At 51.1% G+C, this 19,095-nt stretch overlaps 1 protein-coding gene across 3 annotated transcripts; it reads right to left on the bottom strand.

Moving 5' to 3' along the window:
- Positions 1-2: 2 nt before the first annotated feature.
- TMPRSS6 (transmembrane serine protease 6) lies at positions 3-18,965 on the bottom strand. 3 transcript variants are annotated; one of them, XM_083821480.1, is made up of 18 exons: positions 18,290-18,965; positions 16,590-16,755; positions 16,264-16,406; positions 16,003-16,070; positions 14,698-14,882; positions 11,876-11,917; positions 10,696-10,900; positions 10,197-10,333; positions 9,771-9,883; positions 9,180-9,289; positions 7,775-7,920; positions 6,842-6,940; positions 5,330-5,443; positions 4,932-5,048; positions 4,041-4,209; positions 2,420-2,691; positions 1,777-1,913; positions 3-1,079 (listed from the first exon to the last, which is right to left on the bottom strand). In XM_083821480.1, the coding sequence occupies exons 2-18, from the start codon at positions 16,753-16,755 to the stop codon at positions 921-923; spliced, it is 2,382 nt and encodes a 793-aa protein (XP_083677606.1). In that variant the 5' UTR covers positions 18,290-18,965; the 3' UTR covers positions 3-920. The 3 variants fall into 3 exon arrangements, with proteins under 3 accessions (XP_083677606.1, XP_083677605.1, XP_083677607.1); XM_083821479.1 differs by lacking the exon at positions 18,290-18,965 and adding an exon at positions 18,190-18,250; XM_083821481.1 differs by lacking the exon at positions 11,876-11,917.
- Between the last annotated feature and the right edge of the window lie 130 nt (positions 18,966-19,095).

Raw genomic sequence — 19,095 nt, 5'->3', positions numbered from 1 at the left:
TTCTAATTCCAAGTGACCCTTTATATATATGCACATATGTATACATACTTATGCACACACACGTATATATATGCATATCTTTGGTAAAAAACAAACCCTCTAGCAGTCACTGTCTAAAGCACTGTGCCCTTACGCTTTCTCCTTCATCTCTTGCATTACTTCAGGAGATGGAAGCAGCTGAACAATCCCTCGTGTTAAAGGCATTCAGAAGGGCTGAGGGAAGGGGCCAGGAGGCTGCTTTAATGTTTTTACTGAGGGGCCAGGGTCGTCTGAGGGGTCCAGGAGCAGCAGCAGAGCCTGGGTGCTGCTCCAGCAGGGCGGCAGCGACACGCCTCGGGGCGTGATGCTGGGCTCGTGCCTGGGAGGCAGTGAGACGTGAAGAGTTGCCTGGCTGAGCTGAACAGCACATGCTGGCTAAGAAAAGAAGCAATTAGGGAGATGGAAGAGGAGGAGTGATGGGAGGGGAAGGGGGAAGAAGATCGAGCAGTAGGAAGGAAGAGGGAGGCAGATTGATTTCACAGTTACTGGAATCTCTAACTACATCGGTCACATTTTCGTTCAGCAAACGTTCCAGCATAAGACTGGCTGAATCACATGGTTCATGGAAAGTTCAGCTCCCCTCATTCCTGTACTTAGAAACCATCAGCTTGGGACCCTACCCCCAACACGTTTGGATAGATGGCCCAAAAACACCTTGGGATGTTCCCGGGGAAGCACTGAGGGGGAAGAGGGTCTGCCTGCTTTCCTCTACAGTTCCCACTGTAAGATTTTTTATTTTTTTTACCCTGCTCAGAAGAGCATCCTGGGTCTGACAACATCCCACACAGAAACTCTTTCTCTGCGAGGCAAGTGAGCAAGGTCAGGAACGAGTGCCGTTGTGAGCGTAGGTCTGATGGGGAGAGGGCAGAGACAAACTTTTCTCAGCTCATGGTTTGGTTCAGCCAGCCCAGCACTTGAGTGATCCTGGTGTACACTCCGTAGTAATTTGGACGTGCGCACCCCATTCCCCAGCTGACCAAACCAGCCAGGAACCACCTGCCACTGGGCTCCTCGCAGGCCAGCGGACCTCCAGAATCGCCCTAGGGAAAGGGAAAGAAAAACGGGGTGATGGTGATCCACCAGCTTCTCCCACTGGGTGTTTTCACTGGCTTTTGGAGTATGCAGATTCCCGTATCCCCTCAACTCATGTCTGGGACATCTGCACTTAAACCTTAGACAGATGTCAAAAACTGTCTCCTGTGCAAACATCTGACCCATTGCTTCATTCCTTCATCATGCAAATTCCTCTCCTTTATCATCTCCCAGGAAGCTGGCAGCTCTACAGTTTCCTTCTGCTCCAGGAGGCATTTGCAAATATACGGAGAGCAAGGAAGCTGTTGGAATTTAAGTGGATATCCTGAGGGATGGGAGATAGAGGAATTGCTTGAGATTGATTGACTGTAATGAAGGAACAGAGTGGTTACTGTGTTTGACAGATGCTAATGAGAACGAGGGGGGAAGAGACTGATGTAGGCATGTGACTTGGAAGTGGGAGGTAAGGAGTGGAGAACGGGCTGGAATGAGAAGTTTATGTGTATTTGGATCCCATCTAAGGCAAAGATGCCATGAAGAATTTGCCCTGGGAGCTGTCTTTGCCATTTAGATCAGGGGAAGGATTGAGGAGTCAGGCATTTTATGGTCTTTTCACCCTTATTTCAGGCTGTGGAGTGCATTTGGGAGGCCTGGGACACAGCTCGCCCTTGGTAGCCCACCCTGCTCCCACAACCCTTCTGTCACCTGGCAGGCGTCTTTCTTGCCCTTGTGGTACCCAGCACAGAGCATCCTGGGAGAAATCATGTAGTGGTAGGCCTCGCTGCAGATGTCCTGCTGGATGATCTGCACGTCCACCTTCTGCAGGACGTTGCTGATGTGCCCTGGGGGATAGAGCACCAAGAGCGGCGCCGGTGAGCAATGGTGGAACTTCCCACTGTTTACCATGGTCCCCCAGCCCATGCCCATCTCACTGCACGCTGAAAGCTGCCCTCTGAATCTCTATTCTCCTGTCCACTGGCATCACAGTCTGACTTTCAGCAAAGTGCTTCACCTGCATGACAGGAGCAACATTACCCTGCGGTCCCTTTCCCTGCCAGGACGTGTGGTAGGCACTTCAGCTTTTGGGAAGAGGAGGATTCTTCAGCTTCAGGAATGTCAGTCAGCATTTGGGTTTGCATCTCATTGACATGGAGGTTAAGCTCTTCTGGCAAACTGTGCAAACCCTGGAGCGTCCAGGGTTTGGACACTGTGACCCGAAAGCAAAGGAGGTGAAGGAGGCATGGTCCTCTGCAGTCAACAGAAGCCTATTCTACCTACCCCACACCAGAACCTGTGTTTCCACCTTGGCCCTGCTACAGTGGGCCACCAGCAAGGACGCTGCACCTACCGCCTTCCTTAAGGGCTCCCCAGCCAGTGATCCAGCAGTGAAGGCCAGGCTCAAAGAGGTGGGAAGGGGCAGGCAAGCAGATGGGCTGGATGAAGGGCGAGGTGATCACAGGATGGTCCAGCTGGAGCAGGGCCACATCATAATCGTGGCTGTCCTCCTCGTAATAGGGGTGGAGGAAGAGACGGATCACCTTGAAGGACACCTCTGTGTGGCTGCTGGTGTTTTGGAAATATTTGCCCAAGTAAACAGTCCAGATGGAGGGAGAAGCCAGTCTGTAGGATGCAACAGAGAAGATAACTCATCACACAAACAGAGGAGGATGGGAAGACCCTTGCTGCTTTTGTCATGCTCTTTTAAGGAGTGTCATGATGGACAATCATCTCCCTTAGAGGGGTTTCTTTTATTTGGTTACTAATTTCAAGAAGTTGGTTGGGATATCTCTTTGATGCCTTGACATGCTTTTACAGTGGGATCAGCTTCGGGCAGGCACTCATACACGCAGGCAACTTGATCTTGTATCCTGATTTTCCTTAGCAAAGCTAAAAGGTGTATGTAGGTTAGACATACAAGTGGGGCTGGACATGTGCAAATGACTACGACAGAGCAGAGAGCAAGGACTGAGCTGGGGAAGCAGAGCTGCAAGAAGGAGACTTGGAGAAGGGTACCAAGATCTGAGAAACTTCTAAGAGGGCATGACAGCCTTTAACAGAAACAGGGTTTAAAGCTGGAGACAGCCTAGTGAGGTGACACAGGAGAACAGAACAGCCAAGGTAGACCCCGTCTGCAGAAGGGAAGGGGCAAAGGGCCCCAGCCTGGACCAGAGGAGGAGGAAGCAATAAGAGGGATGGTTTTAGGCTCAGAGTCCTGACCACCTTTTGCATTACAAATGCTGTTTTCCCCCAGACGGCCTCTCTGGGTGCAAAAAGCTCCCTGGTTTGGTTTGGCCATCTCTCTTCATCCAAACTACCCTTCAGGTTTCACCTCCAGCCTACTGCAAAGCAACCCCAGTCCTACCAGGGACAATTGCACCACCCTGAGGATGACCAGCAGCTCCAACTCCCAGTGCTCACATGGCACCAGGAGGGAAGGGCAGCCAGGAAATCCAGCAGCAGTAGCTGGGGAGGTGGGAGATGCCCACCAGCTCACTCAAAGAGGGAAAGGGGAGTTTGGAAGAGGTGGAGAGTGGATCTGAGGGATCACAGTCCTTTCCCCACCCAGCTCTGTTGCCCAGCACAGCTGCAGATATTCCTCCCATTCACTTCTTCCCAGTTTGAAAAAAGTAGCTGAACACCACCACCCCCCTTCCCCAAATCTGTATTTTTACTGCTGCTTTTTTGGTAGATACACTGGGTGGAAGGAAGTAGGAGAGAGTCCATCTAGTGACGGGGCAGGTCCCAGGGATGGGCAGTGTGGGACCCAAACAGCATCTTCAGCAGATAATGGTATCCTGGTCCCATCCTAGCACATGCTGATGTCTCCGTGGTGGTGACAGCATGGGGACAAGAGAGAGACAAAGCAAAGGTGGATCTGTGGGGTGTCTTCCACTATTTCTGCTCTCCCAAGGCCACGAGCAAATCCCAGCATCCTTACTCCTGTCCATCCCCCTCTGTTCTCCACTTACCTCTCATCCTGGAAGCAGTGTGCGGCTGAGACCACCCAGCGGTCCGCAATGAGCGTTCCCCCGCAGATGTGGCGTCCCCGAACCTGCAGGCTGGCTTGCCAGGGCCATTCCCCTTCCACGGAGTTAGCACCACCCACGATCCTGCTGAGAGGGGCTTGCAGCCCACAGTCTGAGGAGGAGGAGGACACACAGCAGGTGCTTCAGTGGAGGAAAGGAACATGATACGTTGTGCCTGCCCTTCCTTTCCTGCTTCACTGGCTGAAGAGTTTGACCTCTGCTACCTCGGACCCTTACCATCCCCAGCCAGCAGCTGCTGTTTGTGCTCCCCAGGACAGGTCTAGGGAGCACCTCTCCAAGCACATATTCCCCCACTGATGCCTGCACAGCCATGCCCTTCCTCCTGGGGATGCCTTCAGGGCAGTGCCCTGCCTGTGCCAGCTACCATCCGGTCAGGAGAAACCTCCCCGCCCTTTTACTGACCGTGGAAACTCCAGAAATATCAAGCAGGGCAATCAAAACACAAATTGTCTCCCTGCCAGTACCACGGGTGGTTTCCCTGGCTGGAGCTTTGTAGGATGGCATTGCTTCACGTAAGCCAGCACAGCGGTCCAAAGGGCAGCCTGTGGGTAGGACCTGGATTGTGAGACGTGTCTGTCTGGCCTGATGCCTCTGCCCGAAGGAGACGGGGAGCAGCTGGTCAGAGAGCAGGCAGCTCCTCCTCACAGCTCAGCCAGGAGAGCAGGACAGAGCAATGGCACTGGGGGGAGAGGAGAAGGTGGACCGAGGGAGGGGGGATGCTTATACTGGGGTGGCAGGGGTGAGAGGGAACAACCTGGAGCTACGTGGCATCCTGAACCCGCCTGGCTGAGGTGTGAGTGAGCATTTCCTCACCGCAGCGCTTCTCATCAGACAGGTCCCTGCAGTCCACCGTGGTGTCACACCGAGGGTTCGGTTTCTTCACGCAGGTCCCGTCGTCACAGCGGTGGGTGAAAGGACCACAGGGGACCCCTGCGAAGTGAAGGGAAGCTGGGGCTGAGGAAAGGTGGCAGGTTGTAGGTACAGCCTGACGTCCTTTGAGCGAGGGAAGAAAGCAACGCAGAGCTTGGGGGAACTACATAAAACATGTCAGAATTTCCTGAATAAGGCACAAAAAGAGCAAATGCTGTGGGCAGGCCCGGAAGGCCAGCTCCCAGCTGGTGCCCTTATCTCACCGGAGGGAGGCACGCTACCAGCAGCCGTGGTTTGAGAGCAGAGCAAGGCATTTGTCAGCCCCCCCGTCCCCTTCCTACCTTCACTGCACTGCTCCTCATCGCTCCCGTTGGCACAGTCCCGCTGCTGATTGCAGACCCTGCTGAACTCGATGCAGGTGCTGTCCTCTCGGCACTGGAACTTTGCAGGGCACACTGCGAGGGGGGGAAGCAGCCAGCAATTAGATGCGCAGGACGCGGTGACTGTCTTGCCTTGCCTTGATTTGCCATCTTCACCTCAGATCTGCCTCAACACTATCGACTTGCCTTGTGCTCCCTGGACTCCGTGCTGACCCCGGTTACCTTCACCAAACCTGCTCTGCTTACCCTGCTCACATCCTATGGGATTGCATCCTGGCTAGAGTTCCTCCTGCCTTGCTCTCACCCTCAGCTCAGGGGTCACCTTGCCCTACAGAGCAGCTTCTCTTGCTCTGATAGCTGAGTCCTGAGCCCTGATGGACTCCTTGACGTCCATGATCGCTGGTAGCTGCCCAAGACAGAGACAGGCCTAAGGTGCCTGCCCATCACAGTTTGACTTCTGATTACACATTTTCATTGCGGGAACTCTTGCTCTGTATTTGTGTATAACTGTGCATAACACCAAACATGACGGACCAGGCATTTTCTTACTGCAATGACTATAATTGCCTTACTAATTAGTGCGAGGCTTCCAGATGGTTAAAGCCACATGGAAGTCTGAAGCAATGTGAACAGGGCAATCTGGAGAAATGGGCTGACTGAAACTTTCTGAAGTTCAGTAAAGGGAAGTGCTGAGTCCTGCACCTGGGAAGGAACAGCCCCATGCACAAGAACAGGCTGGGGGCTGCCCAGCTGCGATGCAGTTTTACAGAAACGGGGCTGGAGGTCCTGGGGGATGGACGTTGAACAAGAGGAGCCAGTGAATCAGATGTCTTGTCCGAGCCTGGATAGGTCTTCCTATGAGAATGGGGTTTTGCAGGAGCGCTGGGAGGCAATGTCTGAGTCCGCACTAACTGGCGCCGGCATGAGGCCTTGATGGCTCGTTGAAGACTTTGCTCCCCTGGCGGGTGGCAACAGATGGCTGAGGATTTGTACAGCTCGTGTGTCACACACGGCCTGGGGGAGAGGCACTAGAGCAGGGCAGCTGGCGGTGTGAGGAGGCAGGAGCAGGGTGGGAGGGTGGTGAGGGGGACACCGGGTGCTCTGACAGCAGAGGGGGCTGTAGGCCAGGGCTGAGGTTGGTCGGCAGGGGAGGGTGGTGGGAAAGCAGGGCAAGGTGGTGAACAGCATGGGCAGGGGGAGTCTTTCAGGCTGTCTGGAGCACCTGGTGCAGGGGTATCAGGGGGTTCTCGATGGAAGGCTGCACGGTGCACAGGAGGAATAAGTGCTGCTCCTCTTCCAGAGCAGGCTGAAGCCGCTTGGCAGTGAGAAGAGGCCTTTGTGGTTCAGAGATTTAATCTCCCAGAAGGGGAGGCAAGGGCCACGTGGATCCTCCCCATCTCTCCCTACCTTTGAAAGAGCAAGGAGCTGTGTCCTGCTGGGACCAGGGACCGGCGGGGAGAACAGATCACTCACCGCAATTTCTCTCATCCAGCCCATTGGGGCAATCTTTGATCCCGTCACAGGCCGGGACGCACAAGCCGTTCACCGAACACAGGAACTCCCCGGGACAGGCTGTGAAACCACGAGATAGTAGTTAGTCCCCGGTGACTGGAAACCTCCTTGCAGCACAGCACCGCAGCTTGAAAGTGGAGCATGGAGCTGCACACCTTCCTGACCGCACACGAGCCGCAGCAGCTCGCAGGAGGCACTCAGTAAAGTCCCCAAAGTCTGCCAGATCACCCACCTGCCTGGCATGCTCTACCTCTGCTCTTGCTCTGTTTTGTGACTCCTGTGCACTGCGGCAAAACAGAAGTAGGTTCTTAGGGGCTGGGATTAAAACGTGGTCAGGGCCATGAAGGGGCTGTTGTTAGACGTATTGCCAGGTGCACGTATTCAGGGACAAGTGTGGGTTACAGCACCCTTAGGAGGGAGCTGGAGAAACCTTGGGAAGAAGGGCCGTGGGTTTGCATTTACATACATGCATACGCATATTTGTGTGTGGTTTTATTTGTCTCTCACTCGCACAGGTTCCAAGGTGAGCAGGAAACAGCTCTCTCTAAGAGCTTTTGTGATTGAAACAAAAGTCACTTCAAGTCAGAAATAGTCTCCCATTGAAATCCCAAGGCCAGTCGGTGCTGAGGGGTGAGCCTGTAGGCAATTTTCTGAAGCTGGGCCTTGGCGCAGAAGAAGCTTTGGATGTAAATACCTCTTTTTTGGGGGGGGGAGATGAGTGGTTTGTGCGGCATTGTGTCTGTAAGCATGTGCCTGAAGGGCAGTTGGCACCTCGGGATCATGGGATGTGCCTTGTGTTTCTCCTAACACAATCCTAGCACACAGAGGCTGCAGGTAGGCATCTGGGACCCCACCCGCACCCCACTAAGGAGCAGGGAGGAGGCCTGGACGTACGGTCAGATAGGTTGTACAGGCTGTAAGCTGCCTGCACGCCAGGGCCCGTTAAGGAGATCTGCGAGGTGAAGGTGATGGTGATATCGGCAGAGGACGTGACTGGGATCCTCTCGGCATAGGCTTGCAGGGTCCGCAGGCCACACAACCTGAGGAGCAAACAGAGGTGGGATGTCCCAGGTGGCGAGGGAGAAGAAGACAGCAAAGTGGGGCAGGGGGGTACTGTGGGGCCGGGGAAGGTGGGAAAGAGACCACAAAGACTGGGTATGGAGGGCTGTTGAGGGGGTAGCCAGTACAGCAGAATACCTTCAGAGTGGCATAAGATTACACAGGAGCAATGGGAAAAAGCTGTGATTTTAACCCATGTCCAGTCAACATGAATGCTGTGATGGGAATTGATACAGAGAGAGGGGAAACCAAATAACTGGGGACAACAGGGCATAATTAGTCTTTATGAATGGGATGGAAACAGTCTATACATATTGTCACCCATTTCTGCCCTCATGACTCCAGAGCGACCCTACTACCTTTGGTCATTTCCCATTTTGGGGCAAGTGTTGAATTCAGGCCACACGAAGCAGATCTTATACTTATCTTTCCTAAGAAATCATGTTGTAGGAACTGTGGCTCTGACAGCTCAAGAGAGGAAGGTAAGGAGAGAAAAGGTGAAAATAGTAAGCCAGGGGAATGTAATGTTCAGTAGCTTCAGGTTCAGACCCTTCAGAAGAAAATAAATTACCACTGCAGGAGCAGCGGAGAGGAAGTTAATGAGATGTGCTGGGGGAGGTTTTGGAGAGAAGGGGGCAATTTTGCAGTAACTCTGAGGAAAAAAAGGGTCCATCTAACTCAGAGCCTGCTTTGAAGAGATAAAAGTGTGGCAGCTGTGTCTCCTTTGCACCTAGACAGTGGTGGGCAGCAGCCCCAGCAATGTATGGAGGCTGATTTTGGGAAGTCCCGCAGGGGGAAGTGGCTCTAGTCAAAGCAGGAGGATCTGGAGCTTGGCGGAGGATCTGTACGGAGGTGGATGCGAGGCAACGGCACACGCAGATATTATTGCGGAGGTGGTGACAGGCAGATTTGCAAACACAAGAGACGTGGGAGGACACCAAGGTTACACACACAGGAGAAAATTAGGAAGCCTGATGCAAACAGCAAGACAGAGAAGGCAGGCTGGTATCTTGGAGCAAATCTGTAAGAAATGTGCTCCCTAGGGAGCCTGTGAATGAGAGAGGCTGAAAAAGAAGTAGACAAGCAAAAGGCACCAGCCCTGACAGTGACCACTAAGTAGGCTGGTGGGATCTCCCCCCTCAGACCTAGTGGCTAAACTGAGCAAGGCACATGCAGAGGTTTCATCCCAGGTCAGGAGGAAGAAGTGAGAGACAGAAACCAGGACCCCAGCAATACCCACCTTCTGTTCTGAATTATCCACTGGCCTTGGGTACAGGGCAGGTCCTGCTTCTGTCTGCTGAGCGCGTAGGCGTCGAACCACAGGGTGACCCCATAGCCAAGGGAGGGGACCTGCAGGCGAGGGGGTCCAGAGCAGAGTGGAGATGGCTCCTATGAGTGCTGCAGCCCACCCCACGCAACAGAAATGAGCAGGGTAGATGTGAAGGGGAAAGGTGTTTAATTCACACATTGCAGGCCAGAAGGAAGGACCATCTAAACTGGGGCTGTGCTATAACCCAGGGTGGCTCTGCCGCTGGTCTCAAAGCACGGTAGTTTCTAGTAATCTGGTTCTGCCTTGAAGAACCAGATTACTAGAGACAAGACTTCAGATTCCTCCTCAGTTATGGCATCTCTGCTCTGGCATGCAGTAATAGACTGCTTTGGCTTCAGAAAGACATGTTAAATGGAGGCTAGGCAGGCTTCCACCCTCTCTTTGCTTCTCATGATGATCTGACTGAGAGTGCTGGCCGAGCGCTGTGCCACACGTTAATGCAGGGAGTGCCACGTTGGCTTCAGGGAGGAGATGGATGCTCCGGTGGGAGCTGGCTCTTACCGTCATGTGCCAGGTGCACTGCGTGTTGGGCGAGTAGTAACTGGGGTAGTGTGGGGTGCTGATCTTCCCCTGCAGCTCCAGGCCTTCCCGCAGGGTTATGTTCACTTCGCAGGCTGTAAATACAGACATTCAAAGCCCTGATACCTTTCAGCTCAATCTCAGCCTGGGGATACTGTGTACTTATCCTGTTGTAGCAGGGGATAAAAGGGGCTCTAAGACCTAACGCTAATGGTCACTGGGATGTTCCAATTCCCTTCAAGGGGCCATTTCTAACTGGCAAGACTTTTAGCTTCGTCTTCTTGTCCATAGGAGGGTAATGCATTTTGCTGCTTTATCTTATACTGAATTGACCTCTAGCAGTGATGTTGTAGGAGAAAACCTGCGTCCTTCCTGTACTTATGGCTGCCCTCCTCCAGCCTTCCTTACCTCTGAGGGGCACCGCCTGTGCTGTGAGGATGAAGGGGTCATAGTAGCTGTACATGGCTTTCTTCCACACGATGGACATGACAGGGCCTGATGAAAGGACTTCCACAACAGGCTCCTGCCGGCTGCAGCCGTAGATCCTGAGGGGAAGGAGAGAACAAAGGAGTGGGAGTGAAGCAAGCCACAAACAAACGAAAGAGAAGAATGAAAAAAAAAAAAAAAGCAGTGGAGGCCTGTGTTATCCAAAGAACATGCCTGTTGTGAGACACCAACTGAATCAAATAAAGAGCCACCAGAGAGACAGCTTGTGCTGCTGTAATCTATCAGACTGCAGGGCTGGCTGTGTGATATCCCACATCAGTGACTTCAGCTCATCAGTGAGAGGCAGGTTTTGCATCAAAGAGAATTTCCTCTGATGTAGTCTAACACCTTCCCCTGCTGTGGTGTTGTGCCATCCTGCCTGGGTTCCCCACTGTGCTCACCCTGCTCAGGAGCTACCTACGAGGTGATGAGGTGTTTCTCCAGGGGCCCAGCTGCATCATACATAGCCAGGCGGTCCCTGCAGTCCGGAAGAGTCCACTCCAAGTGTAGCTTGATCATGTAGCCCTTGAGGCCGTGGAGGTGCCAAAGACAACTGGAGGCCAGGTAGTCGGGGCCCTCCAGCGTTAGGATGTCATCCTCTTGGACATAGCTGTATCTGTAGCAACCTGAATGCAGGGGAAAGACAGAAGGATTTAAACCTCAGGGTGATATAAACTGAGGGAAGGTGGGCTTAGGGGTGGCTGTAAGGGAAATTAAGATATGGGATTGCCAGTTGGGATACCAGTGTGAGCCCTATTTCAGGGTTAGGCTGAATCATCCCAGTGATGTCAGTTTACTTTCACATGCGTCTCAGTGACACCAGTCACCTCTTACTGGTGTCACTGAGACGCATGTGAAAGTAAATGGTGCATGTGAAAGAACCCCCCCCCCAATTCCTCTCTGTAACAACTGGCCCCTCTCCCTTGGTTAAGCCCATACCGTCTCAGGAGTTAAACATCAGCACAACACAGTTATCTTCCACTGGCTTCATTTTCTTTTTCATTTCTTTCTCCTCTCACCACCATATTCTTCCCAGCCTTACATCCCCCTTGTATACTTTCCAGGCTCCAGCAGCTGTCTAGCCCAAGATTTTTGAGTAAAAATCAGCTTAAAGTTGCCTTTCTAATAGTGTATCTAATGAAAGTTGCCAGCAGCACTTGCAGCACAGCCCAAAATTATTAAAAACACTTTCAAACATCACTAGGACAATAAACTTACAATGGTTTACACCACGTCCAGTGCAGAGCCATGGAGGGAAACCCTCAGCCCCTCTCAATAGGTTTTCTGGGGCCCAGAATTGGCACTGTGGCATCAGTACACCAAGACTTTAATAAGCTGGACGCACTGCTCCTGGGAGCTGGTATCTCCGCATAGTTGTGTGCTATCAGAGCTGCTCAGAGCACTCCACCATGTAGTAGCTTCACACACTTTGGATGTGGCCATGGGCACTTTTGCTAAGCAGTGGTGCTGTTGCTCCCTTGCTACAGCTTTCTTCTCCCCTTCCCAGGATTTACAGCTCCAGGAAGCCAAAGAAACCTGTCCCTGGTGAAAATCCCTCCCACAAAGTAACAAACTCAAAAGGAAATGAAAAGATGGCCTACCCAGAGTGGATTTCAGCACTACTATGTCTTTCACACTGGATTCTGTTAGAAAGGAAATATATAAAGGAAGATAAACAAAAAGTGGTGGTAACTGAATGCTAGCATGGCAGACAATGACTCCCTTCCTACGTAGGTGACCCCCCTAAAATCTTGGTGTGGGGCACTCTCCAGGCACTTCTCTGTCTGATCTCAGGGACCTGCTTCAGTCATATCTTCCTCATCCCATCCCATAGGGAAACCTCTCTGGCCTCAGTCCCAAATCCAACAGCCCTAATTCATTCCTTCCAGACTAATACAGGCTTCTCTGCATCTTCTCCTTTGCCCATTACCCAATGCTCCTCAAGGGCATCTTCCCCTTCCCACCAGGGCTGGACATTGCCTCAGGACACCATTCCCCTTCCCTGGCAGCCACACCACTGGGCACAGCCCTAACCCAGAGCCTTCGTCCTGCTCTCTGAGTCCAGATAACCCTTCACTGAAAAGCATGGGAGCTGATGAGGGTGGGAAAGGAGGTCCTTTGATGACGACTGGTTGGTAGCTACTGAATAGCCTACAGAGCCCACCTATGGGGAAGGCAGATGCAGGGAGAGACACCAGCAAGGGCTACAGATCTGCACACACCAAAGCCAGTGGACAATGCTTTTAGGAGCTGGGCCTCGCTCCAGCCTCCCAGCTGAACTGGGAGCGGCCAGAGATGAGGTGCTACTGGGAATAATTGCCGAAACCAAAGGCGCCGTGAGGTCAGCTGGGTGTGAGAGCTGCTGCCGGGGGGCTTGCCTAGGGCAGGCCTTTGCTCTGTTGTGGCCCCTAAGCAGAGCGTGCAATTCTGCGGGGAGAGCTCTGTAGCTTTGTCATGGTAAAAACAGATGTTGTGGAAAGGAGGATCCTGCCAGCACAAGGCTGGAGAAGCTCCTCTGCTGTAGGGAAGGACATGAGGTACGCTGAGCTGATGTTACTTGCTCTTTTGTGTGAAGGTAATAAAATTGAGTTCCCTCAAGAAGGAAGGAAGGAAATCCTAAAAGTCTTCAGGGGAAAAGGGGAGGCTAGTGCCCTGAAGTGAGTGTACCTGTTGGTAAAAATAAAGCACTGGGGGGCTGGAAAACCTTCCTGCATTAGTCAGTGGTCTGCAGCTCTGTATGTTACAGAAGACTGCAGAGAGAATTCATATTTAGAGCTCAGCGGGTCAGCCAGTGAGTCTGTCAGAAGCCAATGAAGTGCTAATGACTTGCTATTAGCTGGCAATTTTTTCACTCTGCTTTTACAGAGCAAATGAAGCCAGAGGTTAAGCCACTGGCGTGAGCTCATCCTGGCCCAGCACTATAAGGGTGCTTTTTTTTTTTTTTTTTTTTTTTTTTTTTTGCCACAGCTGCTAGACTGTGCTTCTGACTGGAGAAGGAGGCAGGAAGGATGAGAGAAAGCAGAAGGAGCCAGAGAAACTACAACTGGTGTGTTAACTCCAAAATAGAAAGAAGCATGTTCTGCTCATGCAAATCTACCTGAAATGAATAAAACAGTGAAACAGATGCAAAGGGAATAAGAGGGAACTGGGAACAGCTAAAAGAATGGTAACATCATTTTTTATTTTTTTTATGGATCACATTAAGAAGTGAGTAAATAAATGGAAAATGCAAGGTGGGCTGACTTTGAAGCATTTAGCATATTGTGTTATGACATTTTTCTTAAGAAAGTTGATTTAATTTGGCTGAACATAAGGTCTGGTACACTGGAAACAAATTAAAAGCAGGAGTAAGTGACTAATGGTAAATGCAGGAGGAGAGGTCTTCATGGGGTGCTGATGCAGGTTCATACTGGATCTTAACACAAAGATCTGGACCAGATCCACAAAATGATCTGTGAAATCATTTTAAGGAAATCAGATTTTGTTTGGAGACACCAAAAAATTACCTCCAAATCAAAACAATTGTGATGTGCAGGGAAAGGTTAGAGAAAATATGGGTGGGATATGTTAAAATAAGATTCATCTCTGAAAAATGCAAGATAACGTCTGGGGAAAAACTTGGAGATGTGGCATTTCATAGGAAGAAGAAACTTGGAAATGGGAGTCCTAGTGGGAGAGAGTAAACACAATGTAGTTTAAAACCTCTGTGGTTTGGGGCTCTGAAGGAGGGATCAGATCAGCCTGAGAAGCTAAGTTTCTTTATAAGGACTAAATGCAAATTCCATTGGATTTTGGTGCACTGAATATAGACACATCCCCACGTCCTTTATCTAACACCTATTTTAGAGAAGTTCTGTGGGGGCTTCTTTTTAAACAGGCTGTGATCTTTACTTTGGGAACTGATAAATAATGCTTAAAATCATATTTTAGGAACTGAAGTGGCAACAATGCTTTGCTTCAGAGTAAGACTAGTGGTGACTTAAGTATGTTGACTTTGTTCTTCTCTGAATTGAGTAGACTGGAATAAGCTCCCAAAGGAAAGCAAGAAACCTAACTGCTTGCTAATTTTGAGCCGAGCTGGTCAAAGTCATGATCTGTGTAAGATATTACCCAACACAAGCCAAGGCTGAGGGGAGAAGGAGGAGAAATAGGAAGTTGTTAACTAGCTGGTCATAGTCAGATATATCTCCAAGAATCTTTAATCATTCAAAGGAATGATGCTATTTGTGAAAATTCTGTTCTCTATGAGGAAGCAACACATGTAATCGCCTGTCTTGATCCTCATTTCTTCCCTGTCCTCTTCGATTTCTCCTATCCCCTTCAGCAAAGACTTCTAGCCACTTCTCATAACCTCTGTTCGGCACCCTGTAAACCTGGGGCCACGTCTGATGGCTCAAGCCACAGCTGAGCAGAGGGTACTTACCCAGCAGAACCAGCGAGTCTGGGTTGACCCTGTACTCTGCCTGGTAGGACAGGCTGCCCGAGATGTTGAAGCTGGCGGAGAGCTCTTGGTGGAGCATTGTGTTTACCCTCTCAGCCGTCATCTCCTTCTGCTTACTCTCAGGGATTTGGAGGGTAAACCAGAAGAAGAAGGTCAGAGCCCCCTCCCTAACAGAGAAATAGCATGTTAAATATCCTCTGTCTTCCTCTACAGGAGTGTCAAACCCCACAGATTAATCCCCCATTGTTTAGCCACAAGTCAGGTATATCTGTGTGGACTATCCATTGATGACTATACCTGGTCAAATTAGTGTGATAATTAATCAAGACTGGTCTAATGAGTAGTCTCATTTCAGGTAGAAGTGACCTTTGGTTACTACTGACCAGAGGCTGAGATGAAACTCTCAAGACTTCATTGTATCACCTCCCAGCAGTGACAAGGGGTTGATTTATGACTCAGTACCTTACCACAAGCCATTAATGCTGGGCAGGCTCAAGTTGCGGGAGGCTGTGACTAGGAAAGCTCTGTTCAACCAGCTGGCACAGAAAATTGGCTGGGGGAGGGGGAAGAGATGTTGAAGCAAACCTTTGATCGGTAAAAAAATAGAAGAATTGCAAGTGAAACTTTTCTTTCCCTGGTAGAAAATGGAGTTACAGCAGAATTGGAATTTTCCTTAGTGAAAGGTCAAATTTAGGGGTGTAGTTTTCCATGGAAAAAAATAAACAAATGTATACATCAGTTTGGAAGTTATTCCTGATTTCTTGAACTACTGTGATGACCTACAAAGCTGTAGTCCCATATTTGTCCCACTCCACTCTTATCCTGTTCCCAGGTGGGCCACGCTTCTTGCCTGAAATACCTTATCCATGGTACATTCTGGCCTCTGATTTCTGGTGCCTAGAATCAGGCCATAAAAATGACTTCCTTGAATTAGAGAAATTAATTTCCAGCTGCTTAGTTTCTACTGAGAATGCCAAGCCCAGATTTTTATTTTTTTTTTTCAATTCTTCCCAGTCAGTTTTTTTTCTTCACTTGAACTTTTGTCTCAGTGAAAAAAATCTCAGTTTTGGCTTTCTATGTTGACTGATTTTGTGATGAATGTGAACGTCAAAATATCCACAGCTCTGTCATGCTGGAGCTGTTCTGGATGTGTATTGCCCAACCTAGCCTAGAGCTCATGGTTGGGCGTGCAGCAGCTTGTCATGACCAAATTTCAGTGAAACGAAAGTACAGTGGACTGGAAACTTTCACATACAAACAGGCAGAAATGCTGTGGGTGCTACTCACCCGAAGGCATACACTGTGCTCGAGTTGTAATATCGACCCAGCTCTGTGGCACGAATGAGATCCTTCAGCTGCAATGAGAGTGTCGTCTGATAACTATCGTGCAACGTTACAGTGACAAAGAACCTACAGCCAGCCCTACGCTTCATCCCTCCTGCTGTACAGACCCACCACGTCTGTCACTTGGATGAGGGTACCTGACCCCTTGCTCTGCTACTCACTGAACTGCCTCAGGGCCAGCTCTGGTCATGGAATTGCCCTCACCATATTCTGGAGTTTGGCTGACTCCAACCAGAAGGCTCTGGACTCCACTTCCCCAAGGTCTGGGAAGTATTGGCGATTGAGGACCTGGAGGCTGCCGGAGTAAAACTGCAGGACAGATGGTTCCAGGTGCCATGGTCTGTAGTCTGCCAACAGAAGACACTGATGAATTACCTTGCTGATATGTAGGAGAGAAGGATATGCCCAGTAATTTGCTCAGATTTGATCTGTAAAGATTGCCCAAAGACACAAATACTCGTTGGGCTGGACATTGCCTTTACTATACCCCATCCACCTCCTACACAGGGAAAAACGTGTTGAATTTTTACCTAGGAAATACCATGTTGCTGCAGCAGTTCCAGCCAGCAAAACAAAGACTATTCCAAGAGGCACATAGCGGCGGCAGTCACGTGAGGTAGTTGAGTTAGTCTCTGATCCATCTTTTGAGAGGGAGTTGGCATCTTCCTCCTGTTCCTCGGCCTCCATCTGGGGCATCTAGTGACACAGCACACCATGGTCAGGCTGGGTTTCATGCAGCTTTTTACATCCATCTCTGGAGGTGCGCTGCCAGCTCTGTGATCCTCTCCCCAGATCTATAGCCCTAAGAGGTCTGTGGGCTAACCATCAAAGACTTTGCTCAGTGGAAATGTGAGTTAAGCTCCTATTTCAGTAGGAGACAGGCTTCCAGGACACTGTCCTATCTGTCTATGCCTCCAGGGCATCCTCCAGTTTTCAAATACAATCCCCAGGTTTCACTTGCTTCTGCCCAAAAAACACAAGTCAGTACAATAAGAAAATTCTCCATAGATAATACTGTTATGTTCTCAGTTTGGGAATGGTTTTAAAACGGGTATTTTATTGACCTGGAGATCAATGCAAAAGAAAATCAGTGCCCTCAAAAGCACACAGAGGTTGCATGCAGCAGCCCCGGCCTGGGAGCCTGCAGCTGTACTTTGCCTGCCCTGCCACTTTGCTCTCAGTCCCTCAAAGCAAAAAAAACCCTGCCGTTCTCACCAGACTGCCTGTCCCAGGGCGAAGCCCACACTGGCCCTGACTCAGTAGCTGTGCAAGTGCAGGGAGAGCTCGCAAACAACGTCCAGCCTTCCACCCTTCTCTGTTCCAGGGGGCATCTTCTGGCTTCCCTCACCCTTCTCCCTCGGGCTGCCTGTTTTGCTTTCTTCTGACTGCGCCCCTCCTGTCAGCCCCAGATGCTGAAGATAAGGAAGAAGTGCCATCACCCAAGAGAGCCATCTTATCTCACCCACCCTCCTTCTCCTTTCCTCTCCAGTCATCTACTGCCTTCTAACCTCACTGCTGTCCCCAAAAGCTTTGTGTGTGTGGCTGGAGAGGAATGGGATATGAGCACATCCACGTGGGAGGGCGCGGAGCTCTTGGGGAATGCCTGCGCCCTGCCTACGTGCCTGCGAGCTGTGCGCTCACCCAGCGGTGCCTGTCTGCGCCGAGATGAACGCACAGCAGGGACGTGCTGCAGAGGTGGGAGGAGGTGGTTGGCCTCACACCCCTTTTAGCCTGTGTAGGTGCCCTGGGACATTCACAGGACAGGGGTTGTTCAGCCTCCTTACTCTCCCACCTTTTACTGAGCCCCGAACCCTCCAGGCTGGCTTGCGGCACAGCAATGTGCTCACAGAACATAAGCACCAAGTGACTCTCTCCAGAAAATCAAACGTAGCTTGGTGAACATCAGCACTCCTACAAACGGCGGCACGTCTGCTTCCTCTGATGCACCCTTCCAGAGAGGCAGGAGCACCTCTCCACTACCATAGGATCCTTTCAGAAACAGCAGGCATAAGCAAAGAACCGCAAACCGAGGGGCGGGGGGAGGAGGGCAGGAAACAACAATAGAAGAACCTCTTTTTTTTGAAGATTTAATTGTAGGCACTGGGGTTTCCCCCAGAGCTGCAGACCTACCTTTGAAACCTGCTGCCGCCTGTGAGGCCGGGCCCACACCCCCCACGCAAGCCCGCTTACACATGCATGGGAAGAGAGAGAGAGGAGGATATCTATTTACCCAAGCTCAAGGTCTCCTCAGCGATCAATAATTTGATGCCATGTCCCTTCGGCTTGGCCTTTGTCCCACACCGTTCTTCTGTGGTGGGTCAGCACACCCCGTACAATGGCTTGCTTTTTTTTTTTTTTTTTCTTGAAATGGAGATTTTGAAGGCTTGCAGGGGGAGAAGATCTGCAGGGGGGAGCCTGGAAAAAGTCAGGTTAGGAGCACCTCCTGCTGTGCTGAGAAGAACAACCCAGGAGGCTGGCGCAGGCGGCTTATGTTGTCCTCCCCAGGGGACGAGGAGTTGCTGAGCGACTGTTGTATGTCTTAGCCACCCTCCTTGGTCCCATTGGGTGTCAGCAGGCAGAGCTCCTTGGCACAGGGATGGAGCAGCCCCTGGCTGACAGGCGTAGATGTCCTGAAGGAGGGAAGACGGAGCTAGACAGCGGGTCCAGATCCAGCAGCGGTCATGCAGATGAAAGCGAAGCACGGCATCTGTCAGTCCTGACCTGCAACGCTCCCCCTGGTCTTCCTGGGCTCCTCGCTGCCCACCTTCCTGACACTGGGCTCCCCACAGTCGGTTGTGCCACCTTCCTGCAGCATCTGATGTCTTCTGTCCCCGGGTCCTCCCCCCCTGCCTTGCCGCTCCGTCTTCTGCTTACTGCCCCTCGCTTTTCACAAAAAGCAACCGTGCTGCAGCCAGAACAAAGTAAATAGAGTTATCCTGTCAATAAAGCAGGGGGGGAAGGGCACACGCACTACTTTTGACCTGGGGCTGAGCTCCAGCCACTGGGGTTGGTCTGGGGACGAGCTCATTTGGGCCA

Source organism: Anser anser (assembly GCF_964211835.1).
Source record: "Anser anser genome assembly, chromosome: 1".
Taxonomy (NCBI): domain Eukaryota; kingdom Metazoa; phylum Chordata; class Aves; order Anseriformes; family Anatidae; genus Anser; species Anser anser.
This window is presented reverse-complemented; position numbering and strand designations above follow the sequence as displayed.